At 41.6% G+C, this 27,881-nt stretch overlaps 1 protein-coding gene across 1 annotated transcript; it reads right to left on the bottom strand.

The window, feature by feature from the left end:
- Nucleotides 1-276: 276 nt before the first annotated feature.
- LOC117545651 (Y+L amino acid transporter 2-like) lies at nt 277-27,881 on the bottom strand. The gene is made up of 10 exons (XM_034215509.1): nt 27,799-27,881; nt 21,813-22,337; nt 13,823-13,948; nt 13,605-13,749; nt 6,370-6,493; nt 6,154-6,257; nt 5,970-6,066; nt 5,736-5,885; nt 4,468-4,651; nt 277-1,975 (listed from the first exon to the last, which is right to left on the bottom strand). The coding sequence occupies exons 2-10, from the start codon at nt 22,330-22,332 to the stop codon at nt 1,881-1,883; spliced, it is 1,545 nt and encodes a 514-aa protein (XP_034071400.1). The 5' UTR covers nt 22,333-22,337; nt 27,799-27,881; the 3' UTR covers nt 277-1,880.

Raw genomic sequence — 27,881 nt, 5'->3', positions numbered from 1 at the left:
CTTTTTTGTTGATATATATTGTCGATTAACAGCTATTTATTTACCTGTTGTGTCTCCCCTTAAAATGGATCTTTCTGTTGTATTTCTAAATACCTCATTAAGATTTGTGTTCATAGCATAAAACATTGTCAATACTGTTACTTACATATTCTACTAGTTGTTTATTTTAATGACAGTTGCAGGATATTTTACCATCTGTTGCTGAACAGTGTTTAGTGTTGTATGAATTACAGGTTTTCACAATAAATGATTTGAATAAACACACAACAATCCCAGTCTGGTTGACAGAACGAGAATGTATTTATTGCAAAGCTTTCAAGACACTACCAATTACTGTGAGTGCTCAGTCAAACAGAACACCAAAATGGATTCTGAAAACATTTAAGGTGAGATTTTCAAGCAGGTCTAGATGATATATAAACATTGTCAAAGTATCAAAATGCTCTTAATCAGTAACTGTTTCTTTAAATGAGCCGCCAGGACTCTGTTAAGTTAGCAAATTCACAAATATACACATATCATATGGCAGTGATGGTGCCCCCAAACGCAGACAGGACAGACACACAAGCCCCAGAAGCACAAACCAATCAGAGCAGACTGGGCATTCTAAGAAGGCCTTAAAGAGACAGGTGCTAAAACGGAGCGTTACAGACCGAGCGTGAATACTGACGGATATTCAGATGGCTATAATGAGAAGAATAATGTGTTTTTCAAACATTAAAGCATGCAAACCTGTTTAAGTCAAAAATGCAAGTATGAGGCTGAAAAACAGCATAATGTCTACTTTAAAAAACAGTACAACCAAAGTCACAAAAAAACGGAGTGCATTTTAGACAGATTTTTTGTTCTAACCGTAACGCATGTAGGTTTAAAGTGTTTTTCTTATGTATAAGAAAAACACTTTAAACCTACATGCGTTACGGTTAGAACAAAAAAAACCTGCAGCGCAGTAGGCTCCTCATACACACTGTTAAGTATAAATCATGCATGATTATTGCAATGTAATGCCTTGTTGAGCAGATACAGATAATAAGAGCTTCTGGTAAGGTGTAAATATGACTGAATCTGTTCAACTCTGCACTTATTATGTAAACATTCATCTTATTAAACATGACAAATTATTTCATTTTGGAAAAGTTTGACCTTTTACTTAAATATCATTTTGTAATGCATATGAACACAAACTCATGTCCATCTTATAAATGGTACCATAAGTATTGGTCCATTATCATTGGACACCTGGCCCTGCAGTTACAGTCTGACCATGATGAAGCAGCTCCCCCTCATGGAGACACTCTGCCTGCTAATGAGAGTTTGTGACAGGAAGTGTTCTGCTTTTACAAAAAACTGCTCTAAAATGTGTACCAAATGACAGTCATTTAATCAAGTGTAATGTCTGTTTGTTATGTGTTGTGTCATTTGAGGAAAAGATTTATTAAAATGAATTCTTAACAGAAATAAAGTCAGGGTCATTAAGTGTTGTAGATATTATATTGCAATGCCATTTAAGGACAAAATCATAATAATAACACAGCAAGTCCTCTAAAAAATAAAAAATATGAGCTCCATATTTGTTCCATATTGTATCATCTTCTCAAGCAGATGCTCCTTGATGTCTGTACAAAAATATACAGCATTATTTCAGAAGAAAACAACAGTTTGCAGTTCCTGCTCCTTCATGGTGAGTCATTTGAGATGTCAGGCATTTCTTTAACCGGACCTGGGAGAAGTAGTCCTCTCAAATGTAGCGGTCCTGCGCCTCACCCCTCAGCCCATTCCAGGCCTTGCTGTTCTGCGTTCTGGGAGCAGTGAACGTTGACACATGGACAGGATGAGGCCTTCTGCAGAGAGCCGGCTGCTGAGCGGTATGTGTCTGCAGCTCACTGCGCTTTACTGTCTGCTGTTACTTCTGTCTCAGGGTCAAATTCAGTCAAGCAGCAGTGGAACAGCTTCTGGGTGTTTATGGTGGCAAATTCTGGAGGAGGAAAGAGGGAAGGAGGGAATAATGTGGAGAGGTCAGTTACAGCTGACTGATCATGATGAGTAACGCTGTATTTTGAAAGTAAAACAAAATCAGGTGGGATGAATGGGTGAATTGATATACCATGTAGGGCTGTATAATGCTAAACATGTAGCATGAAGGATAATGTCATGATAAACATATAGCATGGAGACTTGAGTAATGATAAACATGTCGCATGTAGAATTGAGTAATGATAAACACAACACGTATATTTGTGTAATGATAAACATGTAGCATTCATGATAGTTTGATTGTTAATATGTAGCATGTAGCATGGAGGATTGTGTTACGTTAAGCATGTAGCCTAGCATTTAGCATGTAGGATTGTTTAATGATAAACATGTAGCATTTAGCATGTAGGATTGTTTAGTGATAAACATGTAGAATTTAGCATGCAAGATTGTTTAGTGATAAACATGTAGCATGTAGGATTGGGTAATATTATTCACTTACAGGAAATGTTTTTTAAATGGACTGGACTGCATTAATATAGTAGGCTACCTTTTATAGTCCTTTGCAATCACTGAACCACTTTTACAACAAATCCAGCATTAACCCATCATACACTGGTGACAAAGGTTGCCATGAAAATTGCCACCAACTGCATGTTCAGGCGATTTTTAGCTTTAGCTCAAAACGCCTGGATGTATTAGCAAGATCTTTTGATTATTTCATTTAAGATTAATCATTAGGCTACTGGACATACTTGACTAGCATTTTTAAGCCATTTTAAGGCTTGAAAGTAACAATATAGATACCAATATGTTGTCAGTTTATACAAATAATGGCTGGTGGGACATTTTTCTCTAAAGTTTCCATTTATGTGAAGAAGCTTGTTGGAGTGTTCAGACAAGCTTCTGCAGTCTTGATTGAGTATACTTCAGAATGCTAATGGTAATGTTGTACTTGGGTATTTAGAAGTCAGTATGCTATACTGATTGAGAATGTAGTATGTATGGTCATCCTCAATTGGCAAAATTCTCGCAAAATGTTTGAAAGTAAGCATTGACCTTGAATGCTAAGGATAGGATAGCTCGCCTGGCAGTAAGTCTATGGTTACTGACCGTCATGTGTGTTCGTTTCCTAGAATGTACCAGAAGACATAAATCATGTTTCTGAAACACGATTCACGTGTAATAGAATATGTATGCATTTCACGATACATGTGTATATAGAGCTAGGACAGTGAGTTGTTGTTTCTTTCTAGACCAGTGTTTCTCAAACTTTTTCATACCAAGGACCACTTAACCAATAAAAAAACACTCGCGGACCACCTAACTCCACAAATATCCAAAAACACATCGTTTTTTACAAATCGCCTGAAAATGGTACAAACAAGTGGCCACATGTGTGATGAAGGTGTTTATCTGGGCTATATCATGCAATCGAAAGTGAAACTTAAGCTCGCTCTATTGTGGAGATATTCCCGCGAGAGTGCGGAAAACTTACATTTATTTATTTATTTAAAATGTGAAATTTTACCAATATACTCACGGACCACTAGGGGGCGCTCACGGACCACCAGTGGTCCGCGGACCACACTTTGAGAAGCACTGTTCTAGACTAAAAGGTAGCGTGGTGCTAACATAGCAGCTAAAAGGCCAATGCTAATCATCTGTTGCCATGCTAGTTGCATTGAATTTGAACGTGGCACTGATCAAATCAAAACCTCAAGATGGCATATACAGTAGTGCAGGGGTTCCCAACCTTTTTTCCCAAGAGCCCCCCCAAATGACTCCTGTTGGAAGTTGCGCCCCCCCCCCCACACACATACACACAAGGGGGGGGGGGGCGCAACAGCGGTAATTCAAGTTTAAAAGGACGGCGCAAGTGGAAACAATTCACAAAGGGATTAAACTGTTTAAAACACATGCTCAAAGTAAGCCGGATTTTGCCGATGTGTTTATGTGGATTAAAAAGTCGTAAATAATCTACAAAATGGAGGAGACCGATCTGATCAGAGCAGCTGTGACAAATAATCCAACTGAAACCAGCATGGATAAGGACTATGTTTTAAAAATGCGCTTATCCAGACAAGCCTGGTTTTGACTCTTTACGGGCAGAAGAAACATTTCTATTAAAGAAAAAATTATACATTTCTGTCTTTTTATGCCTATAATAGCTACTAACTTGAATTTTTATTTAAATTAATTAATCAATTATTTTTTATTGTAATGTAGAGACAAGGCTTTTAGTGACAATCATGTATTGCCTTACAATTATATGTAAAAATAAAGTCTAAATATGATATTTGGCCTCAAATAATCTGAGGCCTGGCGCCCCCCCCCTGCGATCTTAATTTTTGTATAGTTGGTAAGTAGCGACACATTGTCCTTATGCTTTGAAGACGGATCAGCAAAAAGTACAGTAGATGGCAAACATCCTGCACCTTTAAAAAATAATACATTCTTTACACGGCCATTGAGGCCATTTTGAGAACTTACCATTCAACGTGCGTATGAATTTGGGCTTCCTATCTTCAGGCAGGTAAATAGCCAGATAGTAGACAGGAACCCCAGTTAGAGCAATGCCTATTCCTATTAGAGAATTGATGGTGTCTCCGTACAGAGGGACGACGACTAAGAACACGCTACACAGACAGTAGACGAAGGGGAAGAATAAAGACAACTGTGGAGACAAAAAGACAGAAGAGGTCAGTTTTGGTGACTGACATCCGAGTTTCTTTTTATGTTTAACATGCAGAATAATGATTAAAACCATTAGTTAACTATGGTATCATCAGAGCTTCATGTTATGTTCATAAGAGCAGGCACAGCATGAAAGACCCTCTGAGCTTTCCGTTCAGTGTCTTTGTTTGATTAACACAAAAAGGTCACTGGGTTTTGCGCCGTTACAACTTAAGTGCAGTGAAGAGAATAAATAAAAAGCTTCCTCAGAGCCCTTTAGGCCACTAGCATGCTGGAGTCTCTCCTCTGGTGTCTATATTCTCAGGTGATTATTATTATTAATAATATGGGCCTATAGAGCAGTTAACCAATCAGAGCAGACTGGGCTCTGGTTTCAGACAGAGGGTGAAAAGAGGTGCTGCCGCACAGGCAGTATGAAGAAAATAAAGAGCTTTTTGAACATTAAAGCATGGAGACAGCTTGGAGACACATACTGTGACAGTAGAGTAGAGGAACAAAATACAAATATGAACCTGAAAATGAGCAGAATAGGGCCCCTTTAACAACATGCATTTCATAACATTACCATATCTGAATTAATACATTTTAATCTTGATTATTAATGTAACTACAGATGTATCTGCCAGTGATACATAGGAGGTTCGAAGTGCAATTATTACAGAAAATATTACTTCAAACCATAATATTTGAAATACTCACAGTAACTAAAATTGTCTATGTATGCACATACTGTATCTATGGAAACGTTTTAGGGCCAGTCATAATGCGAAGGAAGATACATTGTTTGGCTAGCATTTCGAGTTGTTAATGAATAAAACTGAACTTTTAATAGTCAGGCATAAGAAAAACTAAATTAAAGAAGAGAGACTTATAATTCTGTTTTGCCTATTGAGAACAAAGTTTAAATGTTGGTATAGATTTAGGCTTGACACTTCACTTTATTCTTAATTCTCAGTCGCCTAATTTTTCCGCCTTGGCCCTTATACTTGTCCATACATATACACGATGTGTATGCATTGCATGGTATTCATTACAGTATGATCTGAAGAATAAAAAAGCCTCACCTTCACGGGCCTGTGTCTGTCTGGCTGAGTGATGCGCAGGTAGATGAGGCCGGCCACAGACAGACCCACATAGAGCCAGTAACTGAAGCTGAAGTAGTTGATGAGCTGGAACACGTCCTCCACACACAGGAAGATCAGCCCCATCAGCCCCTGCAGAACAACAATACACATACACTACTTTGTATGCATTTCAGGAATGTGATGTCAGTTTTATTCAAAGACAAGTTTCCTTACATTGAAGAGCAGTGCAGGTATGGGGGTATAGCGTTCCAGGTGGATCAGACTCAGACTGTTGGGGAGGTGGCCCTCTCTGGCCCCGACGAAAAACAACCTGCATGAAGTATTAACAAAGTTGGAAAGTTATTTTCAGAACGTTTATCAAGATAAGAGCCTGGTCAGTTCAGTTCTTCCTGTTTACCTGGAGGCAGCGATGATAGAAGCGTTGAGTCCTCCGTAGCAGGACATGGCCACCGAAACAGGGATGATCCACCTGAACGGCCCCAGGACTGCATTCCCAAACGTCTGAGGGGTCAGATCAACATGGTTTACTACACTGTCTGAAGTTAGTGTGCCAAACAGACTATATTTAGCAGCAGAGTGAATCATCTCCCTCAGGACACGGTTTGTTTCTTACCACAGCGACAGCATCACTGGCCAGCAGAGACGGCATGTCCAGAACCACGTAGTACGCCACGTTGGTCAGCAGGTAGATGATGGTCACTATGGGCATGGAGATGGCGATGGCCAGGGGTAGATTCCTAGAACAAGAAAACATGATTCTCCTGTCTTACCGAAATGTGGATTACAGGAAGTTGATGTGACGACAACATTATTTCACCCAAGTGGCAATTGAAAGCTGCAGGAATGAGTCCTTCAACCCGGAAATTAGTCAGCAGTTTTGCAATTCCACTTTCCTCGTCTCAAAGTCAATTAATAGGTTTTTCGATTTTTGTGGTAAACACAATTTTAAGAGATTTTAAACCTTTGCTCTACAATCTAAAATACATCAGTTTATACCTCACTTGTGAATTGTAAAGCTTTAACATGTCTTTTAAACCCTGTGTTACCTTGAATTCTCAAGGTAAACCTTATTTTCCTCTCATAACTCTACTGTGAATGAACGAAGAATTAAGAAAAACGAAGAAAAGTCCCGATGAATGGAAATAAATGGTCACTGCATTTAACAACAGAAAAACCATATCATACATCCATTTACAACCTCCCAGAAAACCTGTGTAGTAGAACGTTGGGTTACGTATTGTAACCCTTGTTATATTAACACAGGCGGAGCCCTCTACTGGACTCTATGGGTACTACCTTATCCTGCGAGCATTCTCCCACTGAGACTTCCATAGACGTAGCCGGGCCTTGGGGCGGGCCTACCTGAATGCGCACGCATCTCACCGCATAAAAGGAGGCCTCGCCTCCTGACTATCATCCTAAATAAATAAATAAATAAATGTAATTTATATAGCGCTTCTCATCTGCCAAGACAAATCTCACAAGTGCTTCACAACAAGGGATACTGATACACTTTGAGAGATTAAACAAATAATTGTAATAATAAGAAATCAAAAAATAAAAAATAAAATAGAGTACAAAAGTAAAAGTCGGAGATAGCGATACAAATGGCATTACTCTAGGTGTACCATGTTCAAAGTTTATTGGAAGGCCTGCCGAAAGAAGAGGGTCTTAAGGCCGGTTTTGAAGACCTCGGTGGAAGGGGCAGATCTCAGCTGATCTGGGAGGGAGTTCCAGAGGCGCGGGGCGAATGAGCAGAAGGCTCGGTCTCCCATTGTTCGGAGACGTGTGCGGGGGATGTGAAGAAGAGGAGCGTGGCTGGAGCAGAGAGAGCGGGTAGATGTCTGGGTATGGATGAGGTCACAGAGGTATTTTGGGCTTTGTACGTGAGGAGCAGAACCTTAAACTGGATCCTGTAGTGGACTGGGAGCCAGTGTAGTTTCCTACACCTCTCTTCAGCGAGCGGAATAGGACAGACAGTGCCCTGAGTAGAGGGCTCCGCCTGTGTTAATATAACAAGGGTTACAATTAGGGTTGGGCATAGGCGGAGTTTGACATTTGCGCTTGGGGGGGCAAACCTTTTTTACTGACGTCAGTACACAGTCCCAACTATTGCGTGGGGTGCTACGGATACAGTAGCAATAAAGCCAGCGCTCACTACACTGAGTATGACTTTTCCACATACGAACGCAACTCGTCCCGTTATGCACGCCTCATGCCCGCCGTACACACACACTCATATGGAAAGGGAGGTCTCTCCCCCCAACAACAGTGCATTACATAACTGTAAAATGTATCATAACTGTGCACATCTTATACTTATTTGATAACTACTATATCCCTTGGTTACTTGAACACGCTACAATATTATTAACCAATGTCCTACCTTAGTGCAGAAGTAGACGCATTTTTTTACAATCCGCATATATATCCACTATCCCCTCAGGTGACAGCTGTGCAGTTATGTCGTCCTCAATGTGAAGAACAGCAAGTGAGGAAAATCTTGTTCCTCCCATCGTTGACCGCAGCCAGTTCCGAATTCTCCTCATTGCAGAAAAACTTCTCTCTGAGGTGGCAGATCCGATAGGCAGAGTCAGTGCCAACTGGAGCATCTTGTATACATTTGGATGAAACAATAAAACACAAAAAACGCTCCTTGATTTCAAGCTGCTCTGCATATCTTAAACACACTGATAATTGTTCCATTTTGCAAGACCTGGCCTCATCTGCAATTATAGAAAAAAATCCAGTATCCTGCACTTTCTCTACAATTTCTGCACAAACTAAGTTAGCGCATATGTCAATGACTTCGTTCTGGAAATCTGGGCTAGTCGCATTGAAATAGTTGGACTGCATGTTTTTAAAAGCAGAATCATACTTGGAGAAGAAGCCACAAACCTCAAGAAAATTCCCACGCGACTGACTCGCTTCCCTCCCGATGCCCACGAAAAGGCAATCCGAGTTTGGACAACAGCCTCACAATATCAACAATTTTGCACAAATAAGATCTGTTCTTCTTAACAGAATCTTCGTGGCTTCGGGAAAGTTTAGCTGCAATAGATCCAGAAGATGCAGTCACTTTATAGTTATCCCATTTAACCATGCAGTTCAGATGGGCCTGGGAGTGTGCATATTTCTCCAGTTTGCTGCTTAGTTTTTTTCCAGTCACTCAGGCACTTTCTAAAGGAATCCTCCACACCGCTGTCAGTCTGGAAATTGCGGCATGAAAAACAGAAGACGGCATCCATTCGTACTGAATATTCCAGCCAGGGATAGTTCTTGTAATTGTACGTGGAAAATTATCGTTTTGTTTTCCCAATCATTTTTGAGGGGAATTCGGATAAAGTAGGCTGCTTGGGACAGCTGTGTTTTCCCCCAAGATCATCATGACCCATTGACGGCCCGGCACCGGTGGTCTCCCTGCTGTGGGGTTAATGACGTTAGCTGGTCCTGCTAATCCAGAGCTGTCCGCTGTGGGGCTAACGTTATCTGATTTAGCTAATCCAGAGCTGCTTGTTTGTATGTCTGCCACTTCACATTCTGACGGCTGCTGGTTGGTAAGGTTAGGCTCAGTCGGTGGCTCTTCTGTTGTTGAAGCTTTTACAAGACGAAATTGGACGTTTTAAAAATCGCTGAATATCCATTACTGCTAATTCTTGTAATACAATAGCTGAATCACTTGTATACAAAAAAAAGCGAGGGAACTTGTGTCCTTAACCTCACACGTCACACACACACGTCACAACATGCGACTGCTCAAAAATGAAATTATTTCAAACAAAACATGATATTATTCAGATTTGTATTGTAACAATCATTTTATTACATCTATTAAAATATTGATATACGAAATATTTGTATTGGAACAGTTTTAGACTTAGTAATGCAGTAACATATTTCAGCCACCAGGGGGGGCAATGCCCCCCCCGCAAAATCCGCCGATGGGGTTGGGTATCGTTTGAATTTCCACGATTCTGATTCCGATTGTACTTTTCGATTCCGGTTCTTAACGGTTCTCAATTCCGATTCTTTGAGGGGCAGGGTAAAAAAATGATACATGCTTCTTCCACCAAAAAAATTAAATTTATTCAAGAAACTTTTACACAGGTTAGTTTACAGTAATATTCACATTAATCAGTCTGTTTATATTCACTGCTATGTAACTGTAACCTGAGAACCACTGAAGCTACAACAGTGCAACAGTCCAACTTTTAAAGGAAACCCCCCCATTTAAAAACAGTTCTTGTTGAGAAAAACAAGCATATCTGCCTTCTCAGGCATACCTGGAAGAAATGTTTGAACATTTTCAAGTAAAATGCTTCAATCTGGTGCACTTTAAGCAGAATTACTAGAGACTAGATCTAGGGGGTACAACTCTAAACACCCATATGAAAAAGATCGGTTTACATTTTAATAATTATATAAGTATATGAACATAACCAATAACCTACCATAGCCCATAACAAATAAATGTCACTTATTTTATTTTTGTTGTATTTAGTAAAATCTTATTTTACTATTTTATTTATGCATATTTTTTTATCTCCAGTTTAAAACGATATGTCTGGTTTACTGTCCTATAGTATACATTGGAATGATTTCAAACCTGTTTTATCCGGTTTTATCCCAATCATTATGGAGTGCCTTGGAAATATGTGTTTACATAAATTGTGATCAAAACGTTTGAGACCCACTGAGATAACTTAGACTAAAGTGAACTATCTAAACACTCAAGAGTCCTTTACCTCACTGAGCTGTAGTTATCAGCCTCTCAGTCTGACTGGAGAGGACTCTCCCTCCACATCATTGTAGAAACATCTTCTTCTTCCGGTAGAGCAGCTAGCACCAGATGCTAATAACAACAGCGCCCTCCCTTTCTCTCTCGCTCGCTCCCACGCTCACCCGCACTTTGACTGTGAGCTGTGGGTGCCAGATAAGCCAACACCCCCCATTTTCATCACTTACAGCGCCCATCGTACAGGGCAAATTAAAAGTGTAACCGGGATGAAAAGGGTGTTACATTTACTTAATTATGAATGTTGTTACATCAAGGCCGAACATTAGGATGAGCACCAACGGTCAAAACATTTTTTTTTCCTCCCAGAGCTGTCAGCGCAGCGCCTCCACAGATCTGGCGCCCTAGACGAACATCTATAACGCCAGTGCGACGGGCCGGCCCTGGTCTCAGGTTACGCTGTAGGAAGTGTAGGTACAACCAGAGCCCTAGAGATACTATTATTATCTATATTATGATATTATCTCTCTAGGGCTCTGGGTACAACCACAGTCTATGGGTACAACGCTACATTTCCCGCCCTGCTGCAGTCATACAGTAGGCTACGGAGAGCGGCGAGAAACATTTCCTCAGGCATCGAAAAGCGGAACCGAAATTCACATGTCTAATACCTCATTCACACCAACGCAACTCCGGTTCAAGCTCCGTGCTAGAGCTTTTCAGGTTCAGAACCAGTTCTTCGGTTTAGCTCTGGCTCTTTTCACACCGCCCAGAGTCTGACTGGTAATGCGTCGTTGCGTCATCGTTTGCGTCATGACGTAACCGTTTGCGTACCTGCTTCATAAAGCCAAACCACGCGGATGAAATCAGTTGCATTAATTTCTTATGGCTCTATCTGCAGCTTTTCCGGAGTCATTTCTGTGGTTTAGTTATATTCTTATAAAAAAGTGTACTCGTGTCAATAAAGGTTTTTTTAAAACACAACTGCTTCCGAGGTCGGTCTTATTTTTTAAGGTGGACTGAACCATGAGTGTGGAGTAACGTTGTATCTTTCATTTAAATGAACTGTAACCTTCACCCAGGTATGTAACAGCTGTTCTCAAATGAACACGTGAAGTAAAGTTTAATATTTATAGTTTTATAGATTTATAATGAGTTATAATGATGAGAGGTGATCAACGTGAATGCTCAGGTTCCACCTTAACACGCAGACACGTTGCTTCACCATGAGCAGAAACCTTTATATATACAGTCTATGGCAGAAACACTGAAACTCTTGTTAAGTTTCTCCATCGTTGTGTACAAACCATGGTACAAACTGGATAAAACGCGGGCTTTTTGTTGTTGTTCAGGAGTTGATCTGTCTCTGCCCCTGCCCCCGCCTCGACGTAAGCGTGACGTATGTGGTGCTTTTGCTCTGGCCGGACAATTTTTTGGTGCTTGAAACGAACCGGATTCCGGAGCTAAGAGGCTGCTCCGCTGCGGTGTGAAGAGGAAAACCCGGTGCTTTTCAAGCTCCAGCTCCGAACCGGCCCTGAAACACCGTTGGTGTGAATGAGGTATAAATGATGCCGTTGGAATCTAAATGTTGGAACCGGTTCCAAACTGGAACCGATTCTCGGTACCCAACCCTAGTTACAATACGTAACCCAACGTTATATCTCTCACAGGCTCCGCCCTCTACTGGACTCTATGGCTACAGTGGGTGGAGCCCTGATGTATACGCGCACTGTCGTCCAGCAATAGCATTCCAGCCTACTGCCCCTGACCGACTTTTCTCGTCAGCAGCTGCTGCCCCACCTTCTCCTTTAACCCGGTTGTGATCGAGGATACATCTGGGCTGCGGCTGACAGAGCACACCCTGCTGCGCTTACCTCGCAGAAAGTGTGCTCAAAAAACAGAGCTGGGGGCCCCCTCCGCCCCTAGGCATATGGGGAGAAACCCCAGCCCTGTATGGGCTCACTGTGCACCCACCTCCCCAAGTCCCTAAGGATCGCAGGGAGAGTGCCAGTGCCCGTGCCCATGCCCCACACTCAAACATTGACCCCGTGCAGAGTGTGTGTGGACTAAAGTGTGTGTGGACTAAAGTGTGTGTGGACTAAAGTGTGTGTGGACTAAAGTGTGGAGGGCTACCCCCCTCCTGCCTCTCGGCAGGAGGAGGGCAGCCCTGTAAGGACCCAGCCCGCTCCTCGCCCATCCCGGGACCCTCAGAGGGCCCGAGAACAGCGAAGGCGCTCCGGTCACCCCGAATCAGTAAACAACTCGGGTGCACCGACAGAGCAGTTAACTCGGACACCCTTTTGGCTGACGTTAAGGCAAGAAGCAAAGCTGTTTTCCACGACAATGCTTTCAGAGAGGAGAGCTCCAGAGGCTCAAATGGCTCCGAGGCCAGAGCCTCGAGCACTAGGGGCAGGTCCCACTGTGGGGTGGAGACGTGCACTACTGGCCGCTCACGGCGTGGTCAGGCCCCATACACAAAAAACAGAAGGGGTGCGGATCAGCCCCCGCGATTAGGTTCGGACATTTCGGGCCGGTCCTGTGGTCAAGAACTGACTCCATTGCTCTCTTTTTTCTCACTTCCGCAGCTGAAAAGAAAAGGATGATAGTCAGGAGGCGAGGCCTCCTTTTATACGGTGAGATGCGCGCGCATTCAGGTAGGCCCGCCCCAAGGCCCGGCTACGTCTATAGAAGTCTCAGTGGGAGAATGCTCGCAGGATAAGGTAGTACCCATAGAGTCCAGTAGAGGGCGGAGCCTGTGAGAGATATAACCCAATTCTCCTTCATCCAGCTATATGCTGCTTTTCCGATTCTTTGTTCACCAAGGAGGCTTGTGACATAACAATGTTTTCATCAAGTATGTAGGGTTATCCAGGGTTAGTTGTTGATATAAAAAGGGTCAGTTTGTGGGTGAAGTATTCCTTTTAGCCTCAAATGTCCAGCTGCCTGCTGGATAATTCTCTGTGAGTACATCAAAATCCTTAGATTTACATTCTGTACACAAAGTACACAAGCAGAGGCTTTGCCAGTCAACCAAAATAAGCTAAAAAGTCCCAACGTGTCTGTTTCCATGCCTCTAAACTAGTTTGTCTTTCAGTCTGTGAATGTGTGCATACCTCTCCGGATTCTTTATCTCCTCAGTGACAAAGTTGAGTGTATCCCAGCCGGAGTAGGAGAACAGAGCTGAGTAGAGGGCCAAAGCTATGGCTCCAGGATCTGTGGAGGAGCCCTCAAATGGACTCTCCAAGGTCTTAGTTTCTCCTACACAAAGAGAAGTCAAAATGTAAAACACATGTTAATCCGTTAATGCATTCAAACCTTTATGTAATCCTACCAGCAGATATCTTTATTATTCCTATAACGATGATGAGGCAGAGCGACATGAGCTTGGCGTAAGTGAAAATGTCCTGGACCAGAGTCCCCCACTTCACACAGGCACAGTTAATGAAGATCAGCATACCTGGAAAAAAACAGAAGAAAATTGGACATACTGTACTTTCAGCCTGTCCTCCTCCAGAAAACGACCAAATAGGTTGATTGTTCAGCAGCTTACGACCTATAGTCACGTTTTAAAGTTTAGCACCTCTAGTGGCCGTGTAAGAAACAACAATTTGCGGGCATATGGGCTGATGCTCCCGTTGATTGCAAATGCTCCGGAGGGTCATATATTCACAAATAACCCTCTCTGGAAAATCCTAAATTGTAGAATGGTTTGGCAATTAAAATGCTTTTTGATTAGATTTCTAGCTCGAAGTGTATATTGTACTTTTAGAATCCAGGTCCAATGGATGTGTAGGATCTATAGTTTGATAGATATTACGAAGATGATTTGAGGTCTCACCAGGAGAACGTGTATATACTACGTCTTTCCCCTATTAATTTCTATTGACGGCAGCGTCCATGTAAAGTTGGCGTCAACCCTCACGGGGTGAAAACAGTCATGAGTTTTCATAATAAAACCGTAAGTATTCCCCTCACCGTCAAATGATTTGACAGTGATATCTGCCGTACTCATCCACTAAAAAACGTCAGTTTATCCTTGTTAATTACACAACATTGATTGGTTTAAATTGTATACAATGCTTTTGTGTTTTTAACCTTCGATTCGGAGAAACAAATAGTTTTTTCTGAGTTTAGGATGGCCGAAGACACTACACTACCCATAATCCTCAGCTATCGTTTGGGACTACAACATCCGCTTTGCTTGAAAAACCCCGTGATTAGTCCTCAAGCTTTGTGATTGGATGTTGGAGTGGGAGTGCAACAAGGTTATGGCGAGCGTCAAACAGCTCTTTGAAATGGAATGAAACCACGGCAGACTATCCAAAACTGGACTTGAACGGATATTTTAAGGTGTCCGAAAATGACAATAAAATAGTGGGATGCAACGTGTGTGAAGCAGAAATCCTGCAGCTCCACCCGCTGTGACGGACCGGTGAACGGAGTAAAACACACACTAAGAGTTAGACCTAACACACTTAGCTATTTTATGTACCTCTGGAACAAGCTAAACTAGTTATAAATATATTTATTCTTCACTGTCGGGTCACTCATTACTGGATCAGTGAGCTGCATGAGATACTGACAGGCTGTCGAGAGAGAGAGAGAGAGAGAGAGAGAGAGAGAGAGAGAGAGAGAGAGAGAGAGAGAGAAATATATGTACTTCATTTGAATGTAATAATTATGTTGGTTGTTGTTTGTGGAAGCGCCAGTGAATGAGCCCCAAATAACTGAGTCAACCCTAACCCTAGAGATTGAAGCATCCCTAGCATAGACTGTATGATCCCTAGTCAAGTGCCTAAATAAACTATGCAATATATTAGACGTTAAGTACTTTGTCAGACTTAATATTTATCTGTAGATACCCCCAAAGTTGTTTTCTTATTCAAAAGAAGACCTTAAAGTATTCTTTAATGTTTTAATAAAGACGTCCTGCACTAAACTGTTTTATTGTAGAGATCACTACAGTATCTTCTTGATATTTTCTTTTCTATATTTCTATCATTGACCTTCTACTTTCCCCCTATATATTTAGGCTACTCTTAATATTTAAATGTTTTCATCAAATATAACATATTCAACAAATAATGCAATAACGTGCTTTAACCACTAGGTTAAAAAACCGTCAAGTTTACAGTGTTAACACAATAAATTATACTTTTCCAGTATAATTTCCGGTTTAGTTATAACAATAATATCAAACATAATATTACTATTGTAGAGGAAACTTCTGTGTAGCTATGCAGTGGGAGTCACCGACTCAGGAAGGAGACACGGGAAGAGCAGTAGCTTTGATGTCAAACACATGATGGTTTATTTGGAGTTAACGGCCGGAGGATTCACATCACAAGTCCAAGAGTCAGAGGTTCTGACTTCACGGTAGAGTTGCCACGTCAATTCTGGAGAGCCTCTCTCTTGCCAGCCCATCTAACTGGTTTCGCAGAGAGTAAACAACATATTTGAGAAGATAGCCTAAACAATGTGGGAACACTGAGCTACTTGCCTCGGACACCTATGACCTCGAAGATTTCACCTTGGAGTCCACAAATACAGAGAAGGAAGTGTCCCAGTGTACCCACAACACAGACCATCTGTGACCCAGTATTGACCGGTCACAGAATGGGAATAATAACATTATTGGCTAAGCAGCCTGTGTCCTTAAAGAAGGTAAACAGACATCAAGGTTTGTCCTGTATGTTACATCTTGGCGTCTATGACAATTATTTCCATAACAACTATTAACTTTATTGTGGAATTAAAACAGAACGGTAAAGAAAAATAGCTGGAAAGGTAGTTTCTGAAGACGTTACAAATAACACACAACATACAATGCCATAATAACTTTGTATTATTAGTGTAGGACACTTATGCATATATAACATCTGAAGATGTGTAGTTTTATTCATGTTTTCACATAATTTTACAGGATATTGCTATATTATTTCACATATTGTAGTTCTACACATTAATATCTGACTTGTAAAACATCATAGACAGAAAGGTATATCCGTCATTTAATGGTAAGCTATTGAAATGCTGATTCCATAGATGTGTCTCCCATCACCCAAAACCCCTGACTATTCTCTCAACTCAGTATTTACATTCTTTAATTCAAAGAAAATCAGTAATATCTTTAAAAACAACAAGTCCTTTTCTATCAGCTGTGCACCGTTATGGTGTAAATATAGCCAAAAACTCACGGTCAAATAATATCGCGATAACAAGTCCACGGTACGGTATTTATCGCAATATTGAATAATAAAGAAGAAAAACTTTTTCTTTTTAAAAAAATTTTAATTAAAAAAATGTTTACTTGTAAAAATGTTCTTTATTAAATAATAAATCTGATTTGTACAGCATTTTAATAGGATAGCAGCAGGGGCGGCGGGTGCTGTAGGCTAGGGAAGGCTAAGCCTTCCCAAATATTTGTGTTACTGCATCCTGGTAAAAATAAAAATATAATGTATAATGTGTGTGTCTTTGACATTAGCGCTGCTATGCAGCCACCAGTAAACTGTACGAAGCCAGTTCAACAGACCCTGGATATGTTTGAGTTATCTTAACTAACCCTAACAAACGAGATTTCGCTAAGTGGTCCACGAAGCTGGTTATCAACTCGGTAAATCAAGCCAGGGATTCTCTCTCCAGCTGAGAACGCGTTCACGTGAAAGGGGCGGGGTTAGCTACATTTGACCAATCACAAACAGGGACAAGTGTACTGACAGCGCAGCGTCATACTTCATTAATGAAAAGTAAACTAATATTAGACAAATATTAACTTTAAACATCCATGACTTAAACATATAATCCAGGATACAAGCCACATAGCTGCTGCAAGGAGAATACAGAACAACTCGTTAAAAAATAAACTACCGAGTGTTTGAAAACAGTTTTATGATACTGCCCCATCTAAGACACGAGTGGATCTGACTTTAATTACATTTGAGTTGAGTGTTTCATCAACTTAATGTGTTGCTTAAAATAATATGTCTGCATACAGTATATGTGACAATGTAAGTGTTGCACGGCCAGATACGGCTCGAGAAGCTGACTCAGATAAGGAAATATTGTGATATTATATGATCGATGATCTGATTGATGATGTGATATCAGTGTGATATGAAAGATAAGTGCGACACGTCGGCGTCTTCTCTGCGTATACGGCAGTTTAAACTGTATTTCCTTTATCCTGTAATATGACTTGATAGATTTAAACTCCGCACACTGAGCTCTGATCGGTCAGCAGGCGGTGCTTTCACTGAGTTGATCTCTTTTCTATAGACGCCGGAGGCGGGCAGCGTCAGATAAAAAAAAAGGTTATTTGCCTTCCCAAACCTGAGACTCACGCGCCGCCGATGGATAGCAGTATTTTAAAGTGTCAAAAACAGTAACAGTAACAGACTGGAACAAGAAAACCAGTAAAACACAAGTCACTCACTCAGCATCATCAGTCACTCACTCAGCATCATCAGACAGGTTTTTAGGAATATGAGCATGTCCGCATTTCCAGGTAGAAGCTGGGATGTTTGGGCGTTTACAATATCCCCTGCTGTGGAAAAAACTCTCTCGCTTGGTACTGATGTTGCTGGGACAGCAGTGGTCGCGTTAACCGAATATTTTTTTTAACAATGACGGAAAAATCTGAAAGCAGTCTGTCATTTTGACAGATTAGAACAAACTCGGAACAGCGCCAAAGTTTCTACGGCAGATGTGTAATATTTAATGCAGCCGAACCGTGTATTACAATGCCGTTATGTGATGACTTTCAAAGAGAAAAGCAAGCACACTCGGAATAAAGTATTATTATTATTATTATTTTTTTTAAAAAATGTTTTCGGATTTCACATCGCAAACACCATATCCCAACGTGCGGCTAAAACATCCAATCACCGAGCTTCAACTATACTGTAGCTGAGGATTATGGGTAGTTCGATGTTTTAGCCTCTGAAAAAATAAATGCGTCTCTCAGAATCTAAAGGGAAAAACCTATGGGAAAAACACAAAAGCAGTATACACAATTTAAACCAATTAATGTTGTGTAATTAACAAAGATAAACTGATGTGTTTTAGTGGATGAGTGCGGCAGATATCACTGTAAAATCATTTGACGGTGAGGGGAATACGGTTTTATTATGAAAACTTCGAGACCGGAAATACTGTTTTCACCCCGTGAGGGTTGACGCTAACTTTACATGGACGCTGCCGTCAATAGAAATTAATAGGGGGAAAGACGTAGTATATACACGTTCCCCTGGCGAGACCTCAAATAATCTTCGTAATATCTATCAAACTATAGATCCTACACATCCACTGGACGTGGATTCTAAAAGTACAAGATACACTTCTCGCTAGAAATCTAATCAAAAAGCATTTTAATTGCCAAACTATCCTACAATTTAGGATTTTCCAGAGAGGGTTATTTGTGAATATACGACCCACCGGAGCGTTTGCAGTCAATGGGTGCACTAGAGGTCGAAAACTTTAAAACGTGATTATAGGTCGTAATAAGCACTTGAACAATCAACCTATTTGGTCGTAATAAGCACTTGAACAATCGACCTATTTGGTCGTATGAGTTGGAGGACTTGTTGTGTACTTTCCTCTGCATGATTGAGACATTAATTCACACAGAAAAGCCTAAAACAGCTGGGCCACTTCTGCTTTCTTGTCAGTTGGCACCATGGATGTAAAAAGAGAACTGGATACAGTGTTGGAGACGAAACCCCGTTCATTGCTATGAAAGTTGCTCAGTGGCGCTTTAAGCCAAAGTAGCCTGACTCTTGAGTGTTAAAGGGGACCTATCATGCAAAATGCACTTTTGTACGTCTTTTATACATGAATATGTGTCCCCTGTGTGTCAGGGAACTCACCAAGTGTCAGAAAACACAACCCTCTTTCTTTTCCTCCATACCCAAATCTCTAAAAATGGGGCTGCAACGGATCTGATACAGACTGATCCAGATTTGAAAATTCTCTGACGTCAGGAACGAGGAGCTCCGCCTATATGGCCAACTCTCCACCTATCATGGGAATGTGGGGTTGAGCCACGGCCGGCCATTGCTGCTCGAAAGCGCTGGAGACGCTGTAGTACATATGCCAGGCCTGTAAGTGGCACTGTAGTCTGCCACAAAAGCAGCGAAGAAGACTTCCCGCGCAAAAAAAACTATATTTATATACTTTATATAGGTATGGCCCTACAATATATTGTTCAAATATAGCATGATAGGTCCACTTTAAAGTACTCATACCTGGGCCCATAGACAATGCGTACATGTACTTTGCTTAAACCCCGCCTCCATCCGCAGCGTCACGCCCACTCACAGCGAAAATAACTCTGGGTTCGGCCTTCAGCGCATTTTATAACTTTAAGACCCTAATGATTAATAAGGGTTCGTAATGGGTTGTTGATTTAGTTTTGAAACCCCCCCCCTCCAATGTAAGTCAATGGGAATAAGCTATTTGGGCCCAATGACGTCACTGACTGACACAGAAGTTATCACCGTTTGACCACTACAGACATTCAACATTCGGCATGCTTCCTTGGGCTTGGTTTGCACTCGCAACAATGAAACATTCAGGAAACAAGGGTCAACCATCTGGAAACTCTTTCTGTAATACGTTAAATTAAATTCGGCAGATCGTCCTTATGTCGGAGATAGCAGAACCACCTCCAGTGTGTCACATGGGCCACAGTCTGTAAGAGGGTACAGTAACTCAACTAATCTCTCACCTAAATAACACTTCTGTGAACTACATTCTCCACAGGACAAAGCCAGGCAGCGGTATTTTTACAGTGTGGCACTCTATCTATAGCTGATGCCAGTCACACAGGGTTACAGAGTTTGGAGCTCGGCTGAATGGAGAGCTAAAGATGTGCTGTTGAAATACGGTTCCAAGAAAATAGACAAAATGTTGGGTTTTAAAGGTTCCATGTCATGGCCATTTCTACTGATCATAATTCCATTGTTGAGGTATACTAGAATAGATTTACATTGTTCAATGTTCCAAAATCACATTGGTTTCTCATACAGCATCTCTGTATAGTATGTGTATTCACTCTCTGTCCTACACGCCTTGTTGGAGCTCCTGCCCCCCCCTCCCTATGAGCCCACTGTGCTCTGATTGGTCAGATCGCCCACTCTGTTCTGATTAGTCAACCACCATTACAGCTGAACATCAGTGATTATGTGTTACAATGGCATTTGTTAGCAACCAGAAAATGACACTAATGACAAACAGAGGAGAATGGGGTCTGGGTGTCGTGTTGGCGGGATGTTGCGGGGCTCGCTGCTCCGCCCTTTGAGGCTCGAGGAGCGGACAGCGTGAGCTGGATTACTGGTGTCGTTTCCTGGTTGCTGCGTGGGGTCTGCGAGACCAGCGAGGCACCGCAGAGCTCAGCCAGAGCACACACACTCACAGTCTGAGCTCCGAGTGTGTGTGTGTGTGTAGTGTACGGAGCTCCGCGCAGCACCGCGGCTAAGAAAATATAAGGCTGAGTGAGAGGGTGTGTGCGGAGCTCCGCGGATTGGTCCATTTGGACTTCGTTACGTCAATATGCCCCATGTTATGGAAATAATTATCATAGACGCCAAGATGTGACATACAGGACAAACCTTGATGTCTGTTTACCTCCTTTAAGGACACAGGCTGTTTCAGCCAATAATGTTATTGTTCCCATTCTGTGACCGGTCAATACTGGGTCACAGATGGTCTGTATTGTGGGTACACTGGGACACTTCCTTCTCTGTTGTCTGAGGACTCCAGGGCATGACATATGCAAGGCCATAAGTGGCGGAAGCTGGTAACTTAGTGTGCCCAAACTATCTAAAGCTATCTTATCAAAACATGTTGATGACTCTCTGTGGAACCAGTTAAATGGGCTAGCAAGAGAGAGGCTCTCCAGAATTGACGTGGCAACTCTACCGTGAAGTCAGAACCTCTGGCTCTTGGACTTGTGATGTGAATCCTCTGGCCGTAACTCCAAATAAACCACCAGTGTTTGACATCAAAGCTACTGCTCCTACCGTGTCTCCTTCCTGAGTCGGTGACTCCCATGCAGTTGCTACACAGAAGTTTCCTCTACACCCCAGAAGGAAACAATGGGAAAAGAAAAATCTCTAACGAGGCGTTCTGGGGCAGAGTTTTACTCGCTACAGGGTGTACTGTGAGGGTTTGTGATTTTGCAGACCGTTTACATGCAGAAAAAGCTAGAAGGGGACGGGTAATAACCGGAAAAGCATGACATGGGACCTTTAATGTTTCATAGCAGTCGAGGCTGTTTTTCTGGGAGATAAACTATATAGCGAGAGAGAAGTGTTTCTTACAGAGGCAGGCTGCAGCGATGAGCCGGACAGCATCGTACGGATGGCTGCATGTGGGGTAGAACGCCTCCACCAGGTAGTTTGCAAAGGTCAGTGAGATGATGGCCTGGCTGGCCGGCTCCACCAGCAGGATGGAGGTCCACAGACGGATGAAGGCGAGGAAGCCTCCGAAGGACTCCAGGATGTAGGCGTAGCTGGCTCCAGACTTGGTGATGGTGGTGCCGAGCTCTGCGTAGCACAAAGCCCCGAACACGGAGAAGAGGCCTCCAACGGCCCAGATCACCAGCGACAGCCCGTAGGAGCAGCTGTGCATCAGGACACCTTTGGGCGAGATGAAGATCCCGGAGCCGATCATGTTCCCAACGATGAGGCAGATCCCATTCCCCAGGGAGATCTCTCTCTTCAACTGCATTTTCTCATCTTTCTCATTAACCGGGGCCTTTACAGTCTTTTCAGATGAAGCCCACCACTTTGGACATATTGTCTGCGACATGACCCCCAACCTCTTCCTTAGATCGTCCATCGGACCTTGTGTGGGGATAATAGGGAAAGAATTAAGAGGGTTACTTTCAAGAATATATCCGTTACAATTACTAATTACCTGTACAAAATGTATTTGCCCTATTATGCTCATTTTCAGGTTCATATTTGTATTTTGTGCCTGTCATGTCTTAATGCTTTAATGTCCAAAAAGCTCTTTATTTTTCTCATACTGCCTGTGCTGTAGCACCTCTTTTCACCCTCTGTCTGCAACCAGAGTCTGCTCTGATTGGTTAGCTGGGCAGATCTGTTGTGATTGGTCAACCGCTTAGAGATGTCCCGCCCCTTAGTCACGTACAATGTGTTGGATCCTTTATATATACAGTCTATGGTTGGATCCGGTTGGATCGCTAGCCAATAGGAATGTGTGTCACATAGTGATGTACAGAAGTTAAAAGTAGTCCAATTCAGCCGAGGTTCTGTGGGAGAGAAACTCCCTCTTGAAGGAAATTGGGGATTTTAGCTTTTGCATATCATTTACATGCACATAAACCTATAGCACACACTACAGGAAAGGGGAAACCCCAAAAAGAATAATAGGGTTGTTTAAAAATGAAGTAACCTGATTACCTTCCAGTACTTTCATCAACCCGCAATATCATATATTGAAATGTAAACAATAGAAAAATTGAAAATAAACAACGATAAGATGGCTTTCACTTATGGAAACATATTTATTAAATTGGTATTTATTTTAAAGAAAAACCTTTGAGCATCATTAAGCATTTGTGTGCAGTGGTCTATAGACCAGCAATGACAGTGCAAAACACATGACCACATACTAAAGTTTACAAAAATAAAATGTGTGCCCATGTGCATACTTATTTTAAAATGTAATGTAACATTGTAATCTTGCTAGTAATCCCATTGTTTTCAAATGTAAACATTTTTAAATGTAAAAGTTACCTTTGGTTTTCCCGTAACTGTAAGGGAATATACTTTTTTGTATCCTGATGATGTAATCATGTTACATGTAATGCCCAAGCCTGGAATTAAGGGAAGACCCTACTGATGAATAAATCAATTAAAGAAAACACCATGAAACTTCTTACATTAAAGGTGGGTATATGTAATTCACTTCAGAAACACTTTTTGTTTTATTCCATGGAATGTTCTCAACATCTCGATAGCAATGAATATATTAAATGCTTTGACAATAAATCCATAAAAAAATGTCATCTAGAAGCCATGGCACTGTAAAAAGCACGACCAATCATCTGAGCCGGCCCGGCTAAAATAACTGGATGGCCGACCTGCCTGTCAGCCTTCCATCTGTGCAAAAACTTATCTCGTGCCCTCATTGGTCATGTGCGCGTTCGTGTGTGTTGGAGGAGGGGCTCTGTAAGGAAGTCTGAAGGAAGGGGCAGATTTTTTTCGGCTGCGTACTTTCAAATTCTAGCTCACTCGAGCTGGTTTCTCCATTCTTACCTACCCTACCTTTAAGACAGGGGTGGGGAACCTTTTACCTCTCAAGGGCCATTTCAATTTTTACAACATCCTCCGAGGGCCGTACAAATTATTGAACTCAACCTCTGCTTAAAAAAACTAAAATCACAGCCCATTCATTTCGCCTTTCTTTCATGTTGTGCAAAGAAAAAGAAACCTCTTAATCCAGATATTTTACCATGACTCGCGCATGCATTCACGTGCACGGTTGTGGCATGACCACCCAAACAAAAATATATGGACACAAGATGTGTGCAAATGTATTTAGTGTCCTATCCATGTGAACATGATTTAAGTGTGTGGGGGGGGACATAACCTCCTCTAGGGGGGTCCGGGGGCATGCACCACCGGGAAGATTTGTTAAAACCATCAATCTGGTGCACTTTGAGAGCAACATTAAGAGATCTATGGATACATCTCTCAACACCCATATGAAACAGAACTGTAAGCAGATTTTATTTTTTCTTTATGGATATTTTACAAATCACTTTTAAACTGTATTCTTGTTTATTAATAACAACTTTTTTTTATTGTCATATATCATCTTTTATTTAAAGAGACTCTTGGTCCATTATTACAAAAAACATACAACACTCAAATATAAATTAAAAAAGGCAGTTATACCAATGTTTCCACAGAGGTGACTGGTATCGTACAGCACTGAAACACGGATTTGACAGCAGCATAATGACAGAGTTATGAGAAACATTCAATCGACAGATGAATTTGTACATTCGATTTCTCAAAAGAGCATGGAACGTGTTGACTCGTGCGTTACAGAACATTTCACTTGCACTGCACCACCTTGGTTTTCTAAGCAGTATACGCAAACAGTCATTATATGCAACCTGGAGCTTCTTGAGGCTCGCCTTCTTATACTTGACCCACAAGGGGGCCTTATAGAGAGGAGTGCAATAAGCTCTAAAGAGGTTCACCTTAACCTTATCTGAACACCAAGAGAATTTTCTAGCCAACATGTTGGCTTGTATATAAGACACGCCGCTGTCTATACATGTCATCATCATCAGCCATTTCATCTGTGATGATGTGTCCCAGATACTTAGTGTTACAGCAAACAGACAGCACCTGTCCTGATAGGTAGAATGTTGGAAAACAAAGGTTCTTATCCCCTTTTGCTCTGCAGATCATTACAGCGCTCTTCTTAGCATTGTATTTAACGTCAAATTTGACTCCGTAATCAGAACAAACATTTAGCAACTGTTGAAAACCAGCACTGCTAGGAGAAACAATAGCCAGATCATCGGCATACATAAGATGGTTTACAATCACATTACCAATCACACACCCTGTTTTACAGACACTTAAATCATCTGATAGATCATTCATATAGATATTAAAAAGGCATGGTGAGAGGAGCCCCCCCTGGCGGACTCCATTACCAACACCAAATGGCGCAGAGACTGCATTCCCCCATTTGATCCGCATGCTCTGGTTGGCATACCAATAAGCCAGGATCCTAATTATACTGTTAGGCACACCCCTTTGTCTCAATTTTAAAAACAGTTTATGGTGGTTAACTCGGTCAAAAGCCTTAGAGGCATCAATGAAACCAATCAGAACAGTGGAATTCTGTCTTCTATATGTTTCTACCATTTCCTTCAAAGCATAGATGCTTTAGTAGTATTTTATACCAGTTTTTCCTTTATTCTCTTAATTAAAGATGGGGTAGGTAATTTTTGGAGAAACCAGCTCGAGTGCGCTAGAATTTCAAAATACACAACCGGAAAAAATCTGCCACTTCCTTACAGAGCCCCTCCTCCAACACACACAAACACGCACATAACACACCGGACACCACACACCGGAGTACTTTTCCCCGTACCTTTCCCGTTTAGTTCCGTTAGTACCCCTTATGTTGCGTTCACACCAAAAAATTGCAAACCACGCCCTGTAAAACTCTGAAAAGTTTTGTGAAGCCGCCATTGTATTTGTGGCATTAGCATTATTAGCATTAGCCCAGCGCACCAACGGAGAGAGAATAATTTATGGCAACACAAAAAAAAACATGGCAGCGGTGGAGTGATGAGGAGGTGTCGGCGTTCTGGCGATTTACTCGGAAGGCTTCAGTAGAAGCTGCTGGGAGTCTCAGCAGCTTCTACTGAAGCCAGTCCCCAACTCCGGGGACTTCCGGCCGGGGACTTCCGGCCGGGGACTTCGGGCGGCAGTATACGCCGTGAAGTTGTTTGCGGCCTGCCAGTAAACCCAAAGCAGAAGAAGACAAAGTGACATCAGCGGCTCATTTGCGTAATCTTCCCTCAGGGAACTTATTCTGGGGCACTAAGTGCCGGCACTAAGTACGGCAAAGTACTTGGTGTAAAAGCGGCTAATGAGGGCACGAGATAAGTTTGTGCACAGATGGAAGGCTGACAGCAGGTAGGCATTCCAGTTATTTTAGCCGGGCCGGCTAAAATGATTGGTCGTGCTTTTTACAGTACTACGGCTTCCACAGATGACTTTTTTTTATGGATTTGTTGTCAAAGCACTTAAGATATTCATTGCTATCGGGATGTTAAGAGCATTCTATGGAATATAACAAAAAGTGTATCTCAAGCCGGTTTCTCAAACTTACCTACCCCACCTTTAATGTTGGATAACTATAATGATCAAAAGATGTTCCTCTACCTCACTAGTTGTAGAAATGTTTTCCTATATTCGTTAGCATAGCTAGCTAACCAGATGCTAATAACAACAAAGTTATTGACTGTATGATCAGTAGCCTATGTCAGATGAGCAGATCGCCACTGGGCTTACAACTAAGACACAGCCACGCAAAAACTGCGGCATGTGTACGGCTCCTTATGGGTAGGCCTACTGCAATTTTTGAAGTGGCGGAGCGGTGTTCCGGTGCTCTCCTTCAGCATGTGTCAGGCGAGACATATATACCACGTGATGACATGACACGTTAGGCTTGTGTTGAGTTGAAGGACCCTGACCGTGGCCAGGAAAAACAGGCACTCGCTTGTTTTTTTTTGCGTGTGTTTATAAATTACCTCGAGGGCCGTACCAAATGGTCTCGCGGTCCGTATAAGACCCGGAGGCCGCAGGTTCCCCACCCCTGCTTTAAGAAAAAATACTTTTCATTTTTAGGAACATAAATCTTAACATTGAATTAAGCCAAGTTCAACTCATGTTTCTCGTGTTGACATATAAGAGCCAAAGGTTTTTAAAGAGGGAATTTGGATCTAATTTCACTCAATACATCTGAAAATACTGTAGACAGACAATACAAATTCATTGTTAACAATGTATTAATGAATACAATGTTCTATACATCAGGCCATGATTGATATATGAAGAAACCACCAAGAGTGTAGATATGTGGCCAAAAACTTAAAGAAGTTACATCCAGTTGACAAGCAAAAGGTCAAACCTGTGACCACATCACCCCGTAGACTAGAGGATCCCTTACACAAACATGTTTCCACATATCCTACTCTCTATGCATCCGACCTGAAAACATCCTTATAGTGTGCTAAATTATGACATACAATCAGTGATGTAAGTAACCAAGTACATTTACTCAAGTACTGTACTTAAGTAAAATGTTGAGATACGTTGCACTTCTAATCCACTACAATTCAGAGGTAAATGGTGTACTTTTACTCCACTACATGTATGTTGTACCTTTAGTTACTTTACAGATGTGGATGAATGATGTGAAATATAATCAAGTGTTAAATCAGACTTTAGTTCCACCTGGAGTAAATTCATAAGCCAGTATACAAAGTCATTCAAACTAGCTGCAGCTTTGAGAACACTTTAATGATCAATCATTATAAAACATATCATATATATTATTCTGAAATGGACCAATCTGAACAATAACTACTGATAATTTTACTTGAGTAACATTTGGATGCAGGACTTTTCCTGGTAAAGAATATTCCTTCTCTTTGGTAGTTGTACTTTTACTTAAGTACACAATATTTGTCTTCCTCTGCATAAAACCCAAATGTGTAAAAAGGACAGAAAGTGAACTTACTTGATGGTCTCACTTATAGAAGATCAACAGGTTTACGTTCCTCTGAGTCACCCTCCTCTGAACCAGGCATTGAGAGATCACAG

The sequence above is a fragment of the Gymnodraco acuticeps genome, unplaced genomic scaffold (genome assembly GCF_902827175.1).
Source record: "Gymnodraco acuticeps unplaced genomic scaffold, fGymAcu1.1, whole genome shotgun sequence".
NCBI lineage: Eukaryota > Metazoa > Chordata > Actinopteri > Perciformes > Bathydraconidae > Gymnodraco > Gymnodraco acuticeps.
Note: the sequence above shows the minus strand (reverse complement) of the source record. Positions and strands in the feature narration are given on the sequence as shown.